The sequence below is a fragment of the Lissotriton vulgaris genome, unplaced genomic scaffold, assembly GCF_964263255.1.
Source record: "Lissotriton vulgaris unplaced genomic scaffold, aLisVul1.2 SCAFFOLD_1248, whole genome shotgun sequence".
Classification (NCBI taxonomy): Eukaryota; Metazoa; Chordata; class Amphibia; order Caudata; family Salamandridae; genus Lissotriton; species Lissotriton vulgaris.
Genome location: NW_028244393.1, coordinates 319,943 through 337,733, shown reverse-complemented (window position 1 = coordinate 337,733; position 17,791 = coordinate 319,943). Strand labels below are relative to the sequence as shown.

General features: G+C 45.4%; 1 protein-coding gene across 1 annotated transcript in view; it reads left to right on the top strand.

Annotated features, from left to right (window-relative positions):
• The window catches only part of ADGRA2 (adhesion G protein-coupled receptor A2), a 451,371-nt gene that overhangs the window by 213,182 nt on the left and 220,398 nt on the right, over nt 1–17,791 (top strand). The window contains exon 2 of the mRNA XM_086948811.1: nt 1,924–1,995. Coding sequence (XP_086804937.1) covers nt 1,924–1,995 — 72 coding nt within the window. The remainder of the gene's footprint in view (nt 1–1,923; nt 1,996–17,791) is intronic.

Sequence of the window (17,791 nt, the reverse complement as noted above, 5' to 3'; positions counted from 1 at the left end):
CATAACTGCACGGGGTCTTTAAATGTGGACAAGCACTGGGCCCAAAGTATCTATGCACAGATGGCAGTGAATTGGCTGCTGGTTATCCCCAGGCAATATCTACCCAGTATAGAGACAAACAAAGCCGCTTGTGCACTCACACTTTATACAAGGGCACTGTGACTGGTGATACAGACTTTCTGCATGTTACTTTGTCAGCAAAATGCATAGGGGCATCATACACAAAACACATAGTTATGTTCTGGAATTCAGATGGACAGTTAAATCCATAGGTATACTGTAAAGAATGACACCATCGGCATATGCACTTTTACAGCTGATTAAGTAACCACTGACCGTACAGGAACACTTTTACATAACTGTATGCGGTATAATATGTTTGTTGAAATGTTATTTAAGCATCACTTGTGCATAGGGCGACCGTCATTTATTTAATCCATTTCCGTAGCGTTTACGTTTGCTTCCACGGTGTCCTTGAATGCATTTCTACAGCATTGCTTTTGCCATTTCCTCGCAGATATGTTTTAAGTGCATGTCACAAACAGATGTGTCTCTAGGTGCATTCTCTTGTATGACTATTAAGATTGTGCTTTCGATACCCACTGTGAAGCTCAAAAGTGCTTAAGTAATAGGTAATATTATTAGGTAACATCATTATATACCCATGGATGGGACCAGCATCTGAGATAGTTTCTATTTAGTTTTAGAACTGTTGAAGGTGGTGGATTTGGGGCTCACTTCCCTTACAAAGGGCACTATTGGGTACTTTTGGGCTCATTGTTTCAGATACTTCTTGGAGCTACCAAGGAGCTATGATAATGCATGTTTGGACGCTCTCTTTGTTGTGACATGAAGGGTTGAGGAACCTTCCTAGGCCACTCAAAGCGGCCTGCTTGTGTTTATTCAGGAGTGGAGCTTAGCATCAGTAAACAGGTTATTTATTCTCCGGTGCCGTTAGCCCAAATGGTCATTTTACAATGAAAAAATAGGGACAGCCCCTGGCAGACAAAAAAAGAAACAAGCACTGGCAAAGCTAATGGGTTGCGTCTATGCAAGTTTTATTGGCTTTGCCAATTCGTTTTGGCCATGCTGTACAGCAGTACTGCTGAAAGTAAAAACAAAAAAGCATCACAACGCAGTAAACGCTGGCCAGGTCATAACGCTTTTTTTCACGTTCAGCCATGCTGCACAGAAGCACTGCTTCTGTCCAACATGGCTTAAAACCTTAACAAAGCCAATAGATCTCACATAGGCGGGACCGATGGTCTTTGCCAATGTGTGTTTTGGCAGGCAACAAGAGTCGGATGTGTGTACATTGGTTGAATAACTGGCTTGGAAGGTACTAGACCACATCTCCTCACTAAGGCAGCATTTATGATCTAACCCTGCTCGTTCTCACAGTCGACATGCAGCAAACGCCTATGGCTATGTTTTAGCTAAGAGCGGCAAGTCCCTCCACAAGGGAGTTGTGCAACGAAGGTAGAGGTGGGCAGATCCTTGACAGGTTTTCAGGATAAGTGCGACTAGGTCAATGAGCATGATTTAGTGTCACTCTATGAGGGTAGTTTATGTGGTTACTTGGAACCCTGACATGGACGCGGCCCTCATGGATCTAGGGTGCCTCGTTGATGAGGAGCGGTGTCAGGTTTAGCTAACGAAGAACCCTGACATTCCACTCTAGGAAACAATGACGGTACACACCAGCCTTCCATGTTCCACTCCATCTTGAAAGATAAAATAATGTCTTTCAACAGAGCCATAGGGAAAGTTTGAGGCTCGCGTGTGGCTTCTGCAGCCTAGGTTTCCTCCCAGGCCGCACATCTAGCACCCACAGGCCCGCCCTACTAATAGGCGCTTGCTCTTACATCTCTTACCTCTGCCTGAATTACTCAAGGACCTCTTTTCTTTTTCCTTTTCTTCCAGGGTTTTGAGCAACAACAAGATCACGGTGCTGAGGAATGCTTCCTTCCTCGGGCTGCAGGCCCTCGAGAAGCTGTAAGTACCCATTGTACCCTGATGAGCAGAACTGTAATGAGGGGAACTGTCATTTTAACGAAATGGACTGCTACAAGTGCAGACATGAAAGGTGGGGGCGTGTGGGTCTCCGGCCAGCATTTGGGGAAAAAAACTGTGATTCTGAGAAATTTGTCATGTTTTTTTTTTACTGCTGAATGTTGTGTCTTTTACTCTGTGACTCTCCAAGTACACAAACATTGTGCGCATCTAGGTTGATCTGCAGCTTCCATACTGTGCTCCTAGACGGGAAATATGTCCGGAACCTAAGCCTTTGCGCCAATCATTATTTTGTGAGCTGCTAGACAAGAAGCAAAGTATGTCTTGGTGTGTGGGTTTTATTTGTACTTGCTATTTATTGCCAATGACCACAGAGTTATGGTTGCCCCCTTGGCATTGTACTTTGGCATACGTGACATTGGCCCTCATCTGGGATGCTAGCGGACAGATATAGAAAGCAATTTTGCAATTGCAATTTCTGTGGGTCGCAGAATCGCAGGATTTACTATCACAAAATGGCTTTTTGTTATATTATTAAAATCATTTTTAGGCTTGGAGAAGCCTATCCACCTCGGAAAATGGATTTAGCAACCCATACCAAATCACAATTAGAACGGGTTGGGAAAGGGCCATCTCTTCCTTGACATGACATGTATGAATTGTTTGTGACTAGATTCACAAACCATTGATGAGTTACCAGTACCTCAAAGGCTGTGGTAATTGATCCGCAGTTGCAAAAGTGTCCACTTGAGCCACCTTATCCTTTATGGAAGGTGTTGGCAGCCTTCCTGCTTGACTGTGATGTTTTCAGGAAACTTTTTGTTAATAGCTACATCTGTTTCTTTAAGGTACACAGGCTTCTTTAAAAAAATCCCATTTAGGAACGCCAACACAGGGATGGTGATCTGCTATGCTTGCCGGCCACCACTCACTCCTGTGTTTGTATGAAATCTAAGGATGTGCAAATAGCACCTGCCTAATTATTATTCCCTCGACAGGTCTTTTTACCACCCCCACAATTGGAGATTTTGTGATTCAAACTTTTAGTTCATAGGTTGCCTGGAAGAAAGAAAGAATGCTTGCTAAAAGTCATTGTGCAATGTTTGCAACCAGCCTTTCAGTGCATCTGCCCTAGGTCACTTGTTCTCAGTCTTTGCTACCAACAGTAATAGAGTTCGTCAAGGGACAGGATTTTGTGTCTGACCTCTTCAAAGCCTTTACGGCCCCCAGAACAAGTCTTGTAGTCGAATGACAGGTTACCGCATGTAGCCAGACAATATGCTGATAAACCTCAAACTAGAAGTGGAATGTTGGGCTTGCCACATGATGGCAAATTTATTTTAAGGAAATCTTTGTGTGGTTACAAATTTGAATACACAATGAAATCGTCACTGGATTTAGCAGTGTGTGAGTGATGAGTTTCAGCCCAAAGGCTGTGGAATACCTTTGGACTACTTGATTAAGGAGGATTTGGCCATGGTAGATGGATTTGGAGGTAAGGTTTTGATTACTTACCAGTAATTACTTATAGCTCAATTGATTCTCATCCAGCCCTTGCATCCTGCCCACCCTTCCTGGCATTGCTTGTTTCTCGCTGGATTTTAGATTGATAATACAGGAAGATTCTGTATTTCAGTCCCCTCTGTCGGACCACAATTTGGTGGATGGAGCAAGACATTTGTCTCAGAAGCAGGGTTCCCCTTACTAGTGTTGTAGCATTTCCTGGGCCCTACTTTATCTCTTAACATCAATTGGTCCTCCGACTGATCTTCCTCTGTGCTGAAAGTGGTTAGATATTCGGGGAATAAGCAGTCACCCAATGAGGACCAGGAATAGGATAACTGTATCTACAAACTCAAAATTAAACTCATGGATAAATCTCAAACAAATACTGCAGACATAAAATATGATCACTGCAAACCCAAATCTCCTAAAGAAACATAGTTGAGCAAGAGTCATACAAACCAGGAATTCCATTATAGCTAAGAGAAATAATAGCATCAGAATTTGATGATCAGAAACTTCCGACTTGCATTTCTGTTTAGTCATAGGGTAACCCAGAAATAATGCTCACTTCAGTAATGATGTGTCAGAACAGCAGAGTCAAACCAAGTAGTTCATTTGGTTTATCAGATTAGGATGGAAACATTTTACATTTAAATGTAATTAGCATTCAGATTAGAATTCAAGTAAAAATTGATTCAAGGAAATATGCCAATGCTCGGGATTCAGGGTAAGGTTTGGTAAATAAGAAGGGCAGTCTCTCTCAGCTGAGGTGGACCCCCAAGCACATACAGCGTATGCGCCAGTAGAAATAGGTAGCCAGGTGAGTCTTCCGCAAAGACTATCAGGCGAGTTCAGCAAGGTTCCAAGTAGCCAGTCCAGTCTGCTAAAACAGTAATCTGTCTTAGTCTGTCACTTTAACAGCCAGGGTCACAGCCTCACAACAGGAACCCCTCGTTCTGCAATTGAATCGATCTGCCTCCGGTCTAGGTAGGACAAAAAGCAGAGCTAGGGCAGAGCTCTCAAAATCACTTAAGATATGCAATTATACTAGGCCAGTTCTGGAGTGAAACCTCCTGACATAATTTCAATTTGTTAGACCACTCAGTCCATTGGTCGGTTCGTATAGGATGAGCATGATGTGGCAGTAAAGAAGACACAAATACGGAAAAATAGGTGAATCGATTACGCAGTTCCTTCCTTTTTTTCAATCATGTGACACATTGAACAATGGCACATTTGAGAGAAAAGAATAACAGTTCAAAAGGGCACTTTCCCAGGCACCTGTTTCAGATTATAACAAGCGTACTGCTCAGCACAGGAGATGTCAAAGGAAACAATTACTATTTCAATACTACTGGCAATATGGTGTTATGTTATGTTATGTTATTTATGGGTCTTGTATAGCGCAACGGCTACTCCAAAGGAGTGTCCCGGCGCTTTGAGCTCCAGACCCAAAAAAGAGACTGTAAAACATAACAAAGGAAACAGAGAATAAGGATAGAGGCGCTCTAACCAGCGAATAGCCAAGTCTTTAGACCCTTCCTAAAGGCAAGCAGATTGGATGTGGACCGTAAAGACAGCGGTAGAGAATTCCACAACTGAGGGGCCAGGAATCTGAAGGACCGACCGCCTACACGGGCCTTCTTGATACGGGGAACTACAGCAAGTGCCAATGACTCTGATCTTAAAGATCGTGTCGGCCGGTAAAAATCCAGCCTCTTCTGTAGGTATTTTGCACCAGTGGCGTGGAGGGCTTTGTGGGCTAATGTCAAAGCCTTAAACATTATCCTCTTCCGTATTGGGAGCCAATGGAGAGACTGCAGCAGGTTTGAAGCACTGGCTCGACGATGCAGACCAAAAATAGCTCGAGCTGCAGCATTCTGGGTCACCTGCATTCGCTGTAAGAGATATTCTGGAAGACCCAGATACAGAATGTTAGCATAATCCAATCTGGATCCGACGAGGGCCTGTACAGTTATTCTCCGATGTTCCTCAGAAAGCAAAGGAAAAAACTTTTGAAGCATCCTGAGGATGCCGAAACACGTCCCTGTGAGGGTGGACACCTGGGATTTGAGCGTAAGCCCGTTGTCAATTTTAATTCCCAGGTTCTTAGCCCATTTAGAGGACTGGGCTGGAGGGAACATGTCAGCAGGCCACCAACAATGCCAGTCCGGTTCCGATGGGCATCCGAAAAAAAGTATCTCGGATTTATCCGAGTTACACTTGAGGCTGTTCCGTTGGAACCAGTTAAAATGCATGCTAGAGACGTTTTCACGAAGGCACAGAAAGTATCATTGTGTAACACCTACTTTTTTTTGTCATTTTAGATGTACACATTATTACATGAAATTAAACTTCAATAATTTTCACATAAAAACTAAGTTAGTTCATATTGTTTCAAATGTAGTCTTAATGTTCACACTCATATATGAATATCAAATTGATTAGCAATAAGGTCCATAACGTGAGAACCTATCATTCTACAAAATTCCAACACGTTAATATACATATGATATATTTTCATTTATGACATTACAACTATGTCATTCAAATGAATACCATATCTAGTCTACCTTTCTTCTGCATGCTTTTACGATGCAGTAACTACGTTTCGTATACTAGCGTAATTTCTCATTGCGTGTAACTTAAACATGTTTGCTATTTTCACTGCAAAAAGGTGTTGTGGATATTTCTTTGCCATAAAATCCTTTTGATGTAATCTCTGTAATATCACTAGTAAGGGAAGAGATGAGAAAGGGTAAGACTATGTGTAATCTATTATTGTAATCAATGAACTGGTAGGATGCAAGAAAATTCAGTTTACTGCTTCTTAAACAGAAGAAATATCTATTTCTGTGCAGTTATTGTAAATTTTTCTATATGCTCTTACCTTTCGCTATTTTGTCACTCGGTATTCTGTCCTCAATATTCTTGCACCACGATATTGTTGGTGACGATATTAAGTAATAAAACCTGTATGTGGATTTACCAATTGGAAAAGCAGAAGTCAAACATCAACTAATCAATCAATCATCAGAACAATTTGTAAAGCGCGCTACTCACTCGGAAGGGTCTCAAGGCGCTGGGGGGGGGGGGGGGGGGGGGGGGGGGGTCCGTTACTGCTCGAAAAGCCAGGTCTTGAGTTTCTTCCTGAAGGAGAGATGGTCCTGGGTCAGCCGTAGGTGGATGGGGAGGGAATTCCATGTCTTGGCCTCCAGGTAGGAGAAGGATCTGCCTCCGGCGGTGGCTCTGCGGATGCGTGGTACGGTGGCGAGGGCGAGGCTGGTCGATTGCAGCTGGCGGGTGGGCGTGTAGAAAGTGAGGCGGTTGTTGAGGTAACATCAATGATATCTGTAAACTTCTTATGTAATTGTCCATGTATTCGACAAATGTTTAAATCACTGAAATAAACAATCAAAATATTGTGGTGGTAAATATTTATAGGTAAATATAGATGTATAATTTCACATTCACATACTTGGAAGGTATAAATACTGTCAAAATATGGCTATTTAGATCACAATATTTTTGCCGGACCATATTTCATCAACGATAATCTGGTATACTATATCTTCCCGTAGCTATGGAGTTTACCATTTTCCCTTCTGATATGCTAAAGCTCCTATATTGCTTCTGTTCTCTTAATATTGTTTTGCAATAAAAATAGGGAATATGTAATATTGAAAGCCTTGAATAGTGAAAATCTGCATGATACACCCAATGCCTTAGAACTGCAGCCTCTGCATATTTTGTGTAGTTTTTCTAACACATTTGCGAGGGCCGCTAGGAAGAAAATTACAGCTTTTCACCCCCCTTGGATAAAGGGGATAAAGGGGAAATAGCTGAAGGGGTGGTTGCTTCTGAAGGGGCGATATGAATGTGGCTGGATAATTCATGGATAGGACACATAAGACATGCAAGTGCCTCCACCCCAGCACGAACAACCTTTCACGAGCAATAAACCATCTGGAAAGCGACCACGTTCCCAGAAGTACTCTCATTTTTTTTTCAAATTGACACTGCAGCCTATTTTCAGCGAAGCAACTGTGTAGGAGACAAGTTCAGGGGTTATTTGCTTCTGAAGCAGGATGTAGCCAACTGGATATATGGGAACAGAAAAAACATAATCTGCTATTTTTTTTTAAATCACACCAGAAAATTCCCCATTTGCTCCTCTCAGCCTTCCTTCATGGCTCTTGTCCGCCCACCGCAGGGAGAGAGCATCTGTTCCAAAAGCCTTTCCCACTTAACTTTCCAATATATCATATAAATGTTCATGTCAGAGCCTGGGGAAGGGGCAGGGGTGAACTTGAACCTTTCAAGTCAGTACAACAAGGGGACCCTCCTCCTTCCCCTCCGCCCCTAAAATCCCCTGTTGAGTCAAGGAATGCCTGGATGAAGTGAACAATCCCCCCCAGTGTGCGGTCCTAATTCGGCACACTTATATCAGCTATGCCATATGGGGCCCAGGCTATAAATCGCCCCTTTATGGGCCCATAAAGATGCTTTTCACAAAAGGATACGAATGCTGGCTGTGCTCGGAATGCCCTTGAGTCCTCTATGCCAATCTTGTGAACACAAGTCCATAAAAACTCCCCATTCAAATAAGCACCCACAAGTATGTTGTTGGTATCCCCAACAGAGAGGCCACTGATGGAATGGGTGCTGAACTTAAAGTTACCGGCGAACCTGCCAACGCAACTGACAGGAACCAGATTGTACTGGAGCAAGTGGAGTTTTTCGAATTGTAGGGTACTACCCTGGCTTCTTTCACATGCACTAATTTCACGCAAGTGCCCCTTTGTGTGACACTAGTCAAGTCAAGTCAAGTCAAAATTTGTATAGCGCACTACTCACCCAGAGGGTCTCAAGGCGCTTGAGGGAGAGGGGTTCTCTACTTATCAAATAGCCAGGTTTTGAGTTGTTTTCTGAAGGAAAGGTGGTTCTGTGTAAGGCGGAGATGGGTGGGGAGAGAATTCCAGGTTTTGGCCGCTAAGTAGCACCACTACCATGTAGTGGTGCTGCTCTGGTTCAACAACTGTCAACAGGAACGCTTGGATATGAGGATAATATCGGAAAAATAGCGGCCATCACCTTCAGTTGAGTAGTACTCCAAGGGACAAGAACCAGGGACCGGTTAGCCTTTTGTATTACTATTTGTAGCATTTGTATAGCGCCCAGTCCGCCATTGGTGTGTCATTGCAGCACTTTTTGGTTGCCCATGGCGGGTGTGAGTTTTGCAACAGAGACCAGAGTCTGACTGATGTGAGATCTGTGGACTGAATGATGCTGCATACCTGTAAGAGGAGGTTACCGCATGATAGAATTGAGAGTTTGATCAGTGAGGCCGTAGGGCTGTACCGAGACACCTTCTGAGATTTCTTGGTAGGTTGGCGTGTCTACTGCCTGGCAGAAGTAAGTGTGTGTAGGCAGCTGGTAGATAAGGCGCTTTTGGGAACTTTCATAGACAGCTGTATATTTGAACTGTGCTGAGTAGGTGCCCACATTTCTGTTTTAAGGTGTTCTGTTAAAGTATAGTTTAGGACTTTGGTTTGCGCTATACAAATACCACAGACATTCAGTCATACAGGTGTTCTGGTTTGGGTGGCAGTACTGTTGTGAACTCAGTAACACCCTATAATGGGCGTCTTTCAAGATGCTCAGTAATAATAGCAGCTTCTTAACCCCCCTTCACCTACCTGCAGACGATCTCCCCACCCTCCCGATTATGGGCAGCACAAGTTTTGTGCACCCATATCAGGATTCCCATATGGGACTTAGATTTACAGGTCTCCTGCCACCGGATTCTGGAGCTTTTCCTTCACACATTTGGTTTTACTTGGCTGTGTTTCCACACCCATTCAAACATGTAATTGGATGGAGATGAATACCCTGTGGATATGGCTTATGGTTGGTGTGGCTACTGAACTATTGAGACAACGTTATCGTGGGATAATATTGTAATATCAAGGGCAAAATATTGAAAGGTATGTATGTATAGATTTTCTGTACTTAACTCCACATCTATGTACCTTCAAGAAGATATATATTATGTTTTCCAAGGTAAACCCAATATATATCAAAGTATCAAATTAATGAGTAACAATGATTCTGTTGTGAATAATTTGAATTGAAAATATTTCTTTTCTGAAATGTTGGGACTTTTAATTAAACATGAGTAAGGTTTGTGGAAGATTAGTGGTCTGGGGGAGTGTCTCAAACACTCATATTCTCTCCTTCACATCACATTCCTCTGTAGTCTCTCAATGTTAGACCTGGCCTTTTTCTTACGAAATCTTTCGGAACCCCTCCATCTGCATATCTGACACCAAGTATATCTGGTTCTGCACTTTACAGGCATTTTACTCTCTCTTTCTGTGTGCACTTCCTTGTATCTCCTTTACTTTTCTATCCCCTCCCCACACAATGCACCCACTCACCTGTAAGCAATGTCCTGTCTTTACTTTTGCCCTGGCAATATTTATGCAGCTTTTTACCTCCATCACACACATTTGTACAGAATCACAATTACATCTGGCACCGGTGACCATTGAGCTGTGTGATTCCCAGAGTGGTCACTCATTGGATGGACATGCATTCTGCACACCTTTTCTGACACAATGACAGGCACTTTGACTTGCTCTGCCTTAGGCTCAAATCCAGAGCGCTCAATCATTGCCCATTATCAACACCTACCCACCCACAACCTCAACTCACATCGACACAGAGATGACTCAGTTCACAATAAGCACTGTACAAGAGTAATATGCTGCATATAAACTACAAAACCACAACATCTTGGAAAAAGAAAACACCCTTAGGGAATGCAAGATGAAGTAAAACGTGGAATGTAAACAGGAACTAAATCTCTGTCGTGTAACAATTTATAGTCATGGTTGAAAATATCAGTGTTGAGAAACTGATCACTGTTTTGTCTGTAAAGTTAAGAACATGAGTATAGGACACGGTAGGGACCCAATTCAAAGTCAGTTTTTTAAATACTTCCGGGTCTAAGACTCTGAGGAACCCCCCTCACTTTGTGCCCAGGGTGGAATTTTCTGAAACTGAGTAGAATAACTCAGAAAGAGTCGGCCCACATCACCTGGAGCCCACCCTGGCTGATTTGGATCCATAGGAAGCATGTCCCACCCCCAAAAGGGACCACCAGGGACATGCCACTGCCTCCCTCCACCCATGGGAGCTTCCCATGCACCCACATAATCCCATGTCTGCCTGGCAGTGCCCCAGACAATTGAGACTCCAGTCTGCGGGAGTCCACCTAAACCCTTGAGGAGATACATACAAACTCACTAGGAGCGGCCCCAGCTGCGAAGAGCCCACTCTGGCCCACCAGAGACTCCTCCACCTCACCAAAGGGCTCCATAGCTCATCAAAATCAGCCAAACGCCTGTTAGGAGCACACCTCAGGAACCAGCATCACACCATCAGGGCATGCTGCTCAGTAGCACTCAAGTATGGTCTGCTGTCTTTAGCAATGGGGGAATGGTGGAGGTACAGATGGGTGGATCCGGGATTATTCATGGGAGGGGTCGGGTCTCGACGGTACCCGGCCATATGAAGACATTCCACCCCTCGCACCACGGCCCTTGAAATTGGTAAGGAGAACAAACGATACTGAAGCCATATTCCCGGCCTTTTTGGCAGGGTCGGACTGGTAGTAGACCCGGGCACCAAAATAAAAGTGGCCACCATTGGTCAATTAGACAACTAAAAAGTGGTCATTGTTTGGAAATTGTGGCAGTATTAAACTTTTAAAGAGAAACGGTATGTGTTTTGCAAAGTATGGGTCTGAGCTTGCTGCAGGCAACGCTTGTTTTAATATCAGGGAAAGTAACTGTAAAAAAACGGCTCAGCAGACATTAAACAGTCCAACAAAAAGTTAAAAAACCCAGCCCACACACTGACTGATCAGACCAGTCCACCAGGCACTGGGGCATCAGGGGCTGCCCTATGGGCCTGTCTGACCCTGTTTATTGGGTGAGTTTTTCACCTATCCCAAAAACGCTCTCACAGCCTTTTCAGCCGTCTTCTCGTCGTCTCTTTGTTTCCCTCGTCGTGCACTGCCTGGACCTTCCCCAGCTGGGCAGGGCCGGGGCACCCAGGTGCCACTGTCTGCCTCTTAAACGTAGACCTAATAATTCAAGTAAAAAGACCAGTCGGAGTTTCTGGTGGCATGGCCGTGTCCTCGGGGTCCAGTGAGGGGGCAGGGAGGTCGCGGCTGCGGGTACAGAGACCGGAGTCCGCCCCGCCCCTCCTTACTGTACAGTATCAAGACACATTGACATGTACGGAGCCCCCCCAGAGCAGCTGGCACAGAGCTCACACAAATGGCCCATTCATCGCGTGGCCTCTGAATTGACGCTCCGCGGAAAAGGCCCTTAATGACTGTGAGGCCTGGAGGAAAGCGGGTGGCTCCTTTTTTCTGAGCCGTCAAGCCCTCGGGGAGGGCGGCCATTACTTTACAAAGTGGGCGCCTGCCGAGCTGTTCATGCCCCCTCCAAATTGTCGGCCCTTGTGTCTGCCAAGGAAAGGCCTGTTTCTGGGACCGGGCTGCTTAGGTGGGCTGTTGCGGCGGCCAAGGAGTTCAGGGGTGTGGAGAGGGATATTTTTGGGGGCGCGACACTCCCGCCTCGTCTCTGGCTTTGTTAGAAGGAATATGCTCTCGGCCACGATGTACAATAACCCCATTTAGGGACCATCTGAATAGCTTATAAACTGAAGAGGCATGACTGATAGTTCTCTCAGGCCCTGGAACAGTGACACACAGCAGCCTTCCAGAGAGACATTAATGTCCCAATAGCGCCGTGCCCCGCGGTCTTTAAAACAACATTGAGATATTTTATAAAGCGCCAACGTGCCTCCTTTCCGTCACTTCCGAGCGCATGGTCTTGTAATTACAACCATTCGTGGTTGTTTAGCAGGATCGGATGCATATGGAGTCCGGTGTATTTTCGAGATAGGCGAAAGAGGCCCTTGCAACCAGAGGGTGCCTACCACGTGGCCACTAACCCGCACCCTTCTTGAAACAAAAAAATGGAAGAGAAAGCGGAAGAAGGAAAGTGGAAAGGAGGAGAAGGGAGATAAGTGTGAAAGGCAAGAGGAAGGGGAGGGGTGGGGTAGGGGACGGTGGGGGAACAGATCCTGTAAGGGGGTGACGGAGAGGTTGATGTACGTCTAAGGTGAAGGGGAGGAGAGGAACGTCTGTCTAACAAAGGTAGAGATCAATTAAAATGGTGTGGAAGAGTAGGATACGTTGGGTGGACAGACTGCTGTAAGTTTGACATGGGTACAGCTCAATCAATCATTAGGGAAGGGTGGGCAGAATGCTGTCAGCCTTAAAAGGCAGAGCTCAATTAAAAGTGAAAGGAAAGGGTGGACAGAACTCCATAATCTGACATGGTTTTACTTCTACCAGAATGCCAGCTGCAGTATCTCACAGTCACCGCTTCCATTGTCACGGTGCAGCGTATGAGGCCTAAGCAGACAGGTTGGTTTCTGGAACGTGTTCACTGTTTAAGAGCAGATGGTTTCTTTCCGTGGCACCCACGTGACTAGGCACTTTCTGCAGCAAGGACGCCTTGTAAGGGCCGAGTTTCAAACTGTCTTGCCCCAATGTGCACCCCACAATGCGATTTCTGTTGTGACACTCTAATAATTTGTGTTATTGTTGTCCATGATTTGGCATGAGATGGAAATAAGGCTGCGTAGACCGTACCAGGGTGTAGACTCTTTGCGCATAAGAGGCACAAACCCTCTAAGCTATCTCAACAGCTTATAAATACATATAATATCATTGATTTTTATACAGAGAATAGAACGAAAATATTGTAAATATGAATATTGGCATAGATCAAAGCTATTTGCTTGAATCTCTCCTTTTGTGCCTCTCTACTCACGCCAACAACACAGACCAGATTCAGTGACGTTTACACCTAAGCTATGTGATGACACACAAATCACGCTGTAAGTCAACTCTCTAGTCAAAGAAGGACAAACAGCCCACTAGCAATAAACAAATGGCTGGGAGAGAACTGGCTACAATTAAACCTGACGTAGAAACCAAAACACTCATGGACACCAAAGCTTAACAGATATCTGCTGTCTTTGTGGGCGTAGGTCCGGAATATTGAACGTGGAATATCAAATGGCCACAATACTGTGATCAAACTGTCAAGAACTAAAATATCAACAGGTAAGTATGTCTAGATTTTTGAAACCTAAATCCACATATATGTACCTTGACAATATACATGTCGAAAGTATGTAGGTGTGCAGTATAGATTAGTAAATCTACACTTAAATATATGCTCTTACCTCCACAATATTTTGGTTTTCGATTTTTGGGTCACAGTATTGTGTGGTCACAATGTCGTGGCTGCTCGATATTCCAGATTACAATTGTCACTGAGGCCATTCCACCTGGACTAAGCCTTGGTTATTATCAACCAAATCTCTCCGGGAGTAATTCTACTTTCCTTCACCTCCAGAATACTAGGAGGGTTTCTTTGTTCTTTGTTTTATATCTACATAGTGGCAAGGGCGGAGAATAGTTTGGCGCTGTCGTGGTTGCGGCAATTGTTTGCACCTGTGGCGCAGGAGACAGCAGGGAATGTAAAATGCAGTGACCATCACAGCCAATCGAGAGCATACCTTCACAGTCCTGGGTAAAATGCACTGACTCTCAGCAGAGCAACAAGTGAACTTTAATGTTGTTACTATTGTACAGACCTTTATAAATAAATCCCAGGGTGCGCTTTATGCGCTGCTCAATACCCGCCCCTACAGAGGCTCTCTGCCCACAAAACCCAAGTGGATGCAAAGGCCTATTCAAGCTCCATGTATCTGCAAAACACTCTAAAAGGAGCCGAGGTACACCTAGGACAGCCTCTGGCTTGGCAAACGTCTGAAGACAGGAGTATTTATCCAGTAGGCTTTACATAAAGTTGTCAGGATAAAAGCAGGTAGTACTGTTTTTTTGCTGTGTATGAAACTATATATCCCACACAAGCAGGGCAACAGGAACTATGTCATTTTGCAGCTGTGGCGTTTTTTGCATAAATATGGATTTACCGTATATGCCGCATAATATGCAGAATTTACAACAACAACAAATGTTTCTAGCTTTAACAGCAGAAGGTCCTTCACAAGGGTTGACTGGTCCCCTTTCTGTTGCTTATTGTTGTATTCTGTGTGAAACTAGTTCTAATGAGGTGAAATCTTTGCCCAGTCACTGTTAATATGCATAAATGACAAAATAATGAAGTAAAGCGGTCATAAAATATGCTGCATTATGCCACAAATTTTTCCTTTTGTTAGTCAACCCTGCTGCATAATTTGATCCTCCTCTGTTTCATAATGCCAACCGAAAATAGAGACACCACCCGAATCGGCCCCAGACTGCTCAAAAAAGCAGCCCACAGCAGGAACTCAGACATCGGCCCCTCGGGCATTGCCCGAGTGCCCGCGTTACCAATCCGAGGCTGCCTGTGACAAAAGTGGCAGCAGTGCTAAAGCAGCCAGCGGGAGCACTGCTGCTCACTAGCCCAATCCCTCCCCCCACCCCCATCCAGGGCCAGTCCAGCTGTATTGCCAGGGCTGCTTTGTGTTCCCAGTCCAGTCCTGCTTAGCGCAGTGATTTAGCTTAAGGCCCTTTGAATTTTATACAAACATTCCCACTCAGCTGCCCGCTGAGGTACTCTCAGTCGAACATGTGTCAGCCTGCGAATCACTCCAACATGGCATTAAGTGAGACACAACTCCCTGGCCACTGTGCGTCAAGGTCTGGTTGCAGCAGGCCAGGGGTCAGCGAGAAGGTTCCAGCATGGAGAGTTTTACCCCATGTGCACAGGAGGATCATTTTGTAACCATGGCCCAGAAACACAAGTGCTGAGTAGCGTCTTTGGCTTGGACTAATCGTGTCGCACTATTCCTCAACTCAGTGACCCTCAGTGAGTAGGCCTTGTTGCGGTGAAAGACCAGATCTATCCATGTAGGTACGACCCTGCCACTTGTACACCTAGCACAGACCTCAGGAATTGCTGCAGCAACCCAGTGAGTAACCTTACTAGTCATCTAAGTCAACTGCACGTTAGCCTCTCGTGTGATTAGTTAATAGAGGAGTGGGGGTGCACCCAAGGCATTATCTTAAACCACTGTGCACTCCATGGTGAAGGCAACAAGTTGTACAACTGCATCGACCTGCTGAAGTCTACATTATTAAACAGATGAGTGCAGGAGGCGATGTGAACTGAAAACTAGAATTGCGGGCTTACAGCTGGGAAACCAGGATAGAGTTCCAGTCACGGATTCTGTGCCAATCACTCAACCTCCCCATGCATACAACCGTATTCCAATCCGAAACGCTGAGGGATATTACCAACACTGCACTTTGCTCTGGGCTATCGCCGCACACACAGCTGATTTTCTGGGGGCTATTGGAGTGACGTGCACGCTCTACCTGTACTGGAGGACTACACTTCCCAGGGCACCGAGTGCGCAGCAGCAGGAGCCGCCCATGCCACGGAAGCAGCGCCATCACGTAAACACGCCTTAAAAGCGGGGCTCCATCATTTCCTTGCGGGAAACCCTGAGGGATATTACCGACACTGCACTTTGCTCTGGGCTATCGCCGCACACACAGCTGATTTTCTGGGGGCTATTGGAGTGACCTGCACGCTCTACCTGTACTGGAGGACTACATGTCCCAGGGCACCGAGTGCACAGCGGCAGGAGCCGCCCGCGCCAAGGAAGCAGCGCCACCATGCAAACACGCCTTAAAAGCGGGGTCCATCATTTCCTTGCGGGAAACGCTGAGGGATATTACCGACACTGCACTTTGCTCTGGGCTATCGCTGCACAAACAGCTGATTTTCTGGGGGCTATTGGAGTGACCTGCAGGAGCCACCCGCACCACGGAAGCTGCGCCACCACGCAAACACGCCTTAAAAGCAGAGTCCACCCACCACAATGCGGGACGTGAGTGGGCACGCCGGGCGAAGAGCGGGCCAAGGGCCCGTCAGAGGCCAGAGGAGGCCGGGCTGGGCCACACCCCCAAATCCTGGAATGATATTAGGACTGTCTCTGTAAACTTCAACAAGGTCAGTGACTTAAGGCCCTTTGTTTATTACCTCCAGGCGACCAAATTGAGTTACTAGAAACCATGGGTAGGCGAGTTGAAGCTGGAACGCTGAATGTCGCCCCTGTACAGCCAGATTCTTCCATCAAACAGAAATCCATAGATCGCATGCTACAGAGAGCCATCGGCGTAGTCGCAAATGAGATAGAAACTAACGGAAGGAGACTATCCCTTACACCCAATGTTGCTGCACCTTCAAGCCTCCTTCATGTAACAGACTCGCCCTTCATTACGGACCAGGAACTTGTCTTAAGCGACGTAGGACCTTCTGCAGAAAGTAGGACGGATGTTATACATCCAGGAGGGGCCCGCCCAAAAACAGGGAAAGTCAAAGCCATCACATCAAGAGGGCCCAAAAAAAGAAAAAAACAGCTCCTGTGACCCCAACTCTCATAAGGGCCAATGGCAGTGTTCCCACAACAAATGGAGACCCCGAACAGCCAGCATGGGTCATGGACATGATTGTAGACTTGCAGGTTCAAGTCAGGACTATTGTAAGAGATGAATTGAAAAACCTAAGGGATCGGGTTGACAGTCTTGCAAAATTAGTAGAATGTTGGGTTGACAGGGTGGAGGTAATTTTGAAATAAAAGCTACCAGCCAACACATTATCATATCTAAGTGCCCACCTCCCGAGCGTTGAAGCCAATAACACAATCTCTAATAAAACAACACAACCTAATCAGGAGAAGGAGGGAAGGCAACATTGTAGCCCAAATGGGGCAAAGAAAGGTAACACCATTCAGGGCCAAGAACTTAGACAAGGAGTACTGAAGGAAAAGATTAAAGCAGGAGGGATGGTAGGGCCCTCAGAAAGCTCCTCCACTGGTATAAGGGGCAGACCTACAAGCAGGCAAGAGGGGGAATCCATCAGGTAGGGACAGCCCTCCCATGCATCAACCTACCCCAGCCTCAATCCCCTATGTTGTTATTTTAGCCCAGTCCCAGAATTAAAGCAAGGCACTAGAGAAACCTACAGTAAGCTGAAAAACAAATGTATTCATTGGTTAATCAGCAACAAGCAGTTCTCTAACAGAGATATAAATGATATTATCATGACCCGTAGGGTGGGATGGGTAGGTTGAAGACCCAAAGACATATTTGGTGAATGTGTCA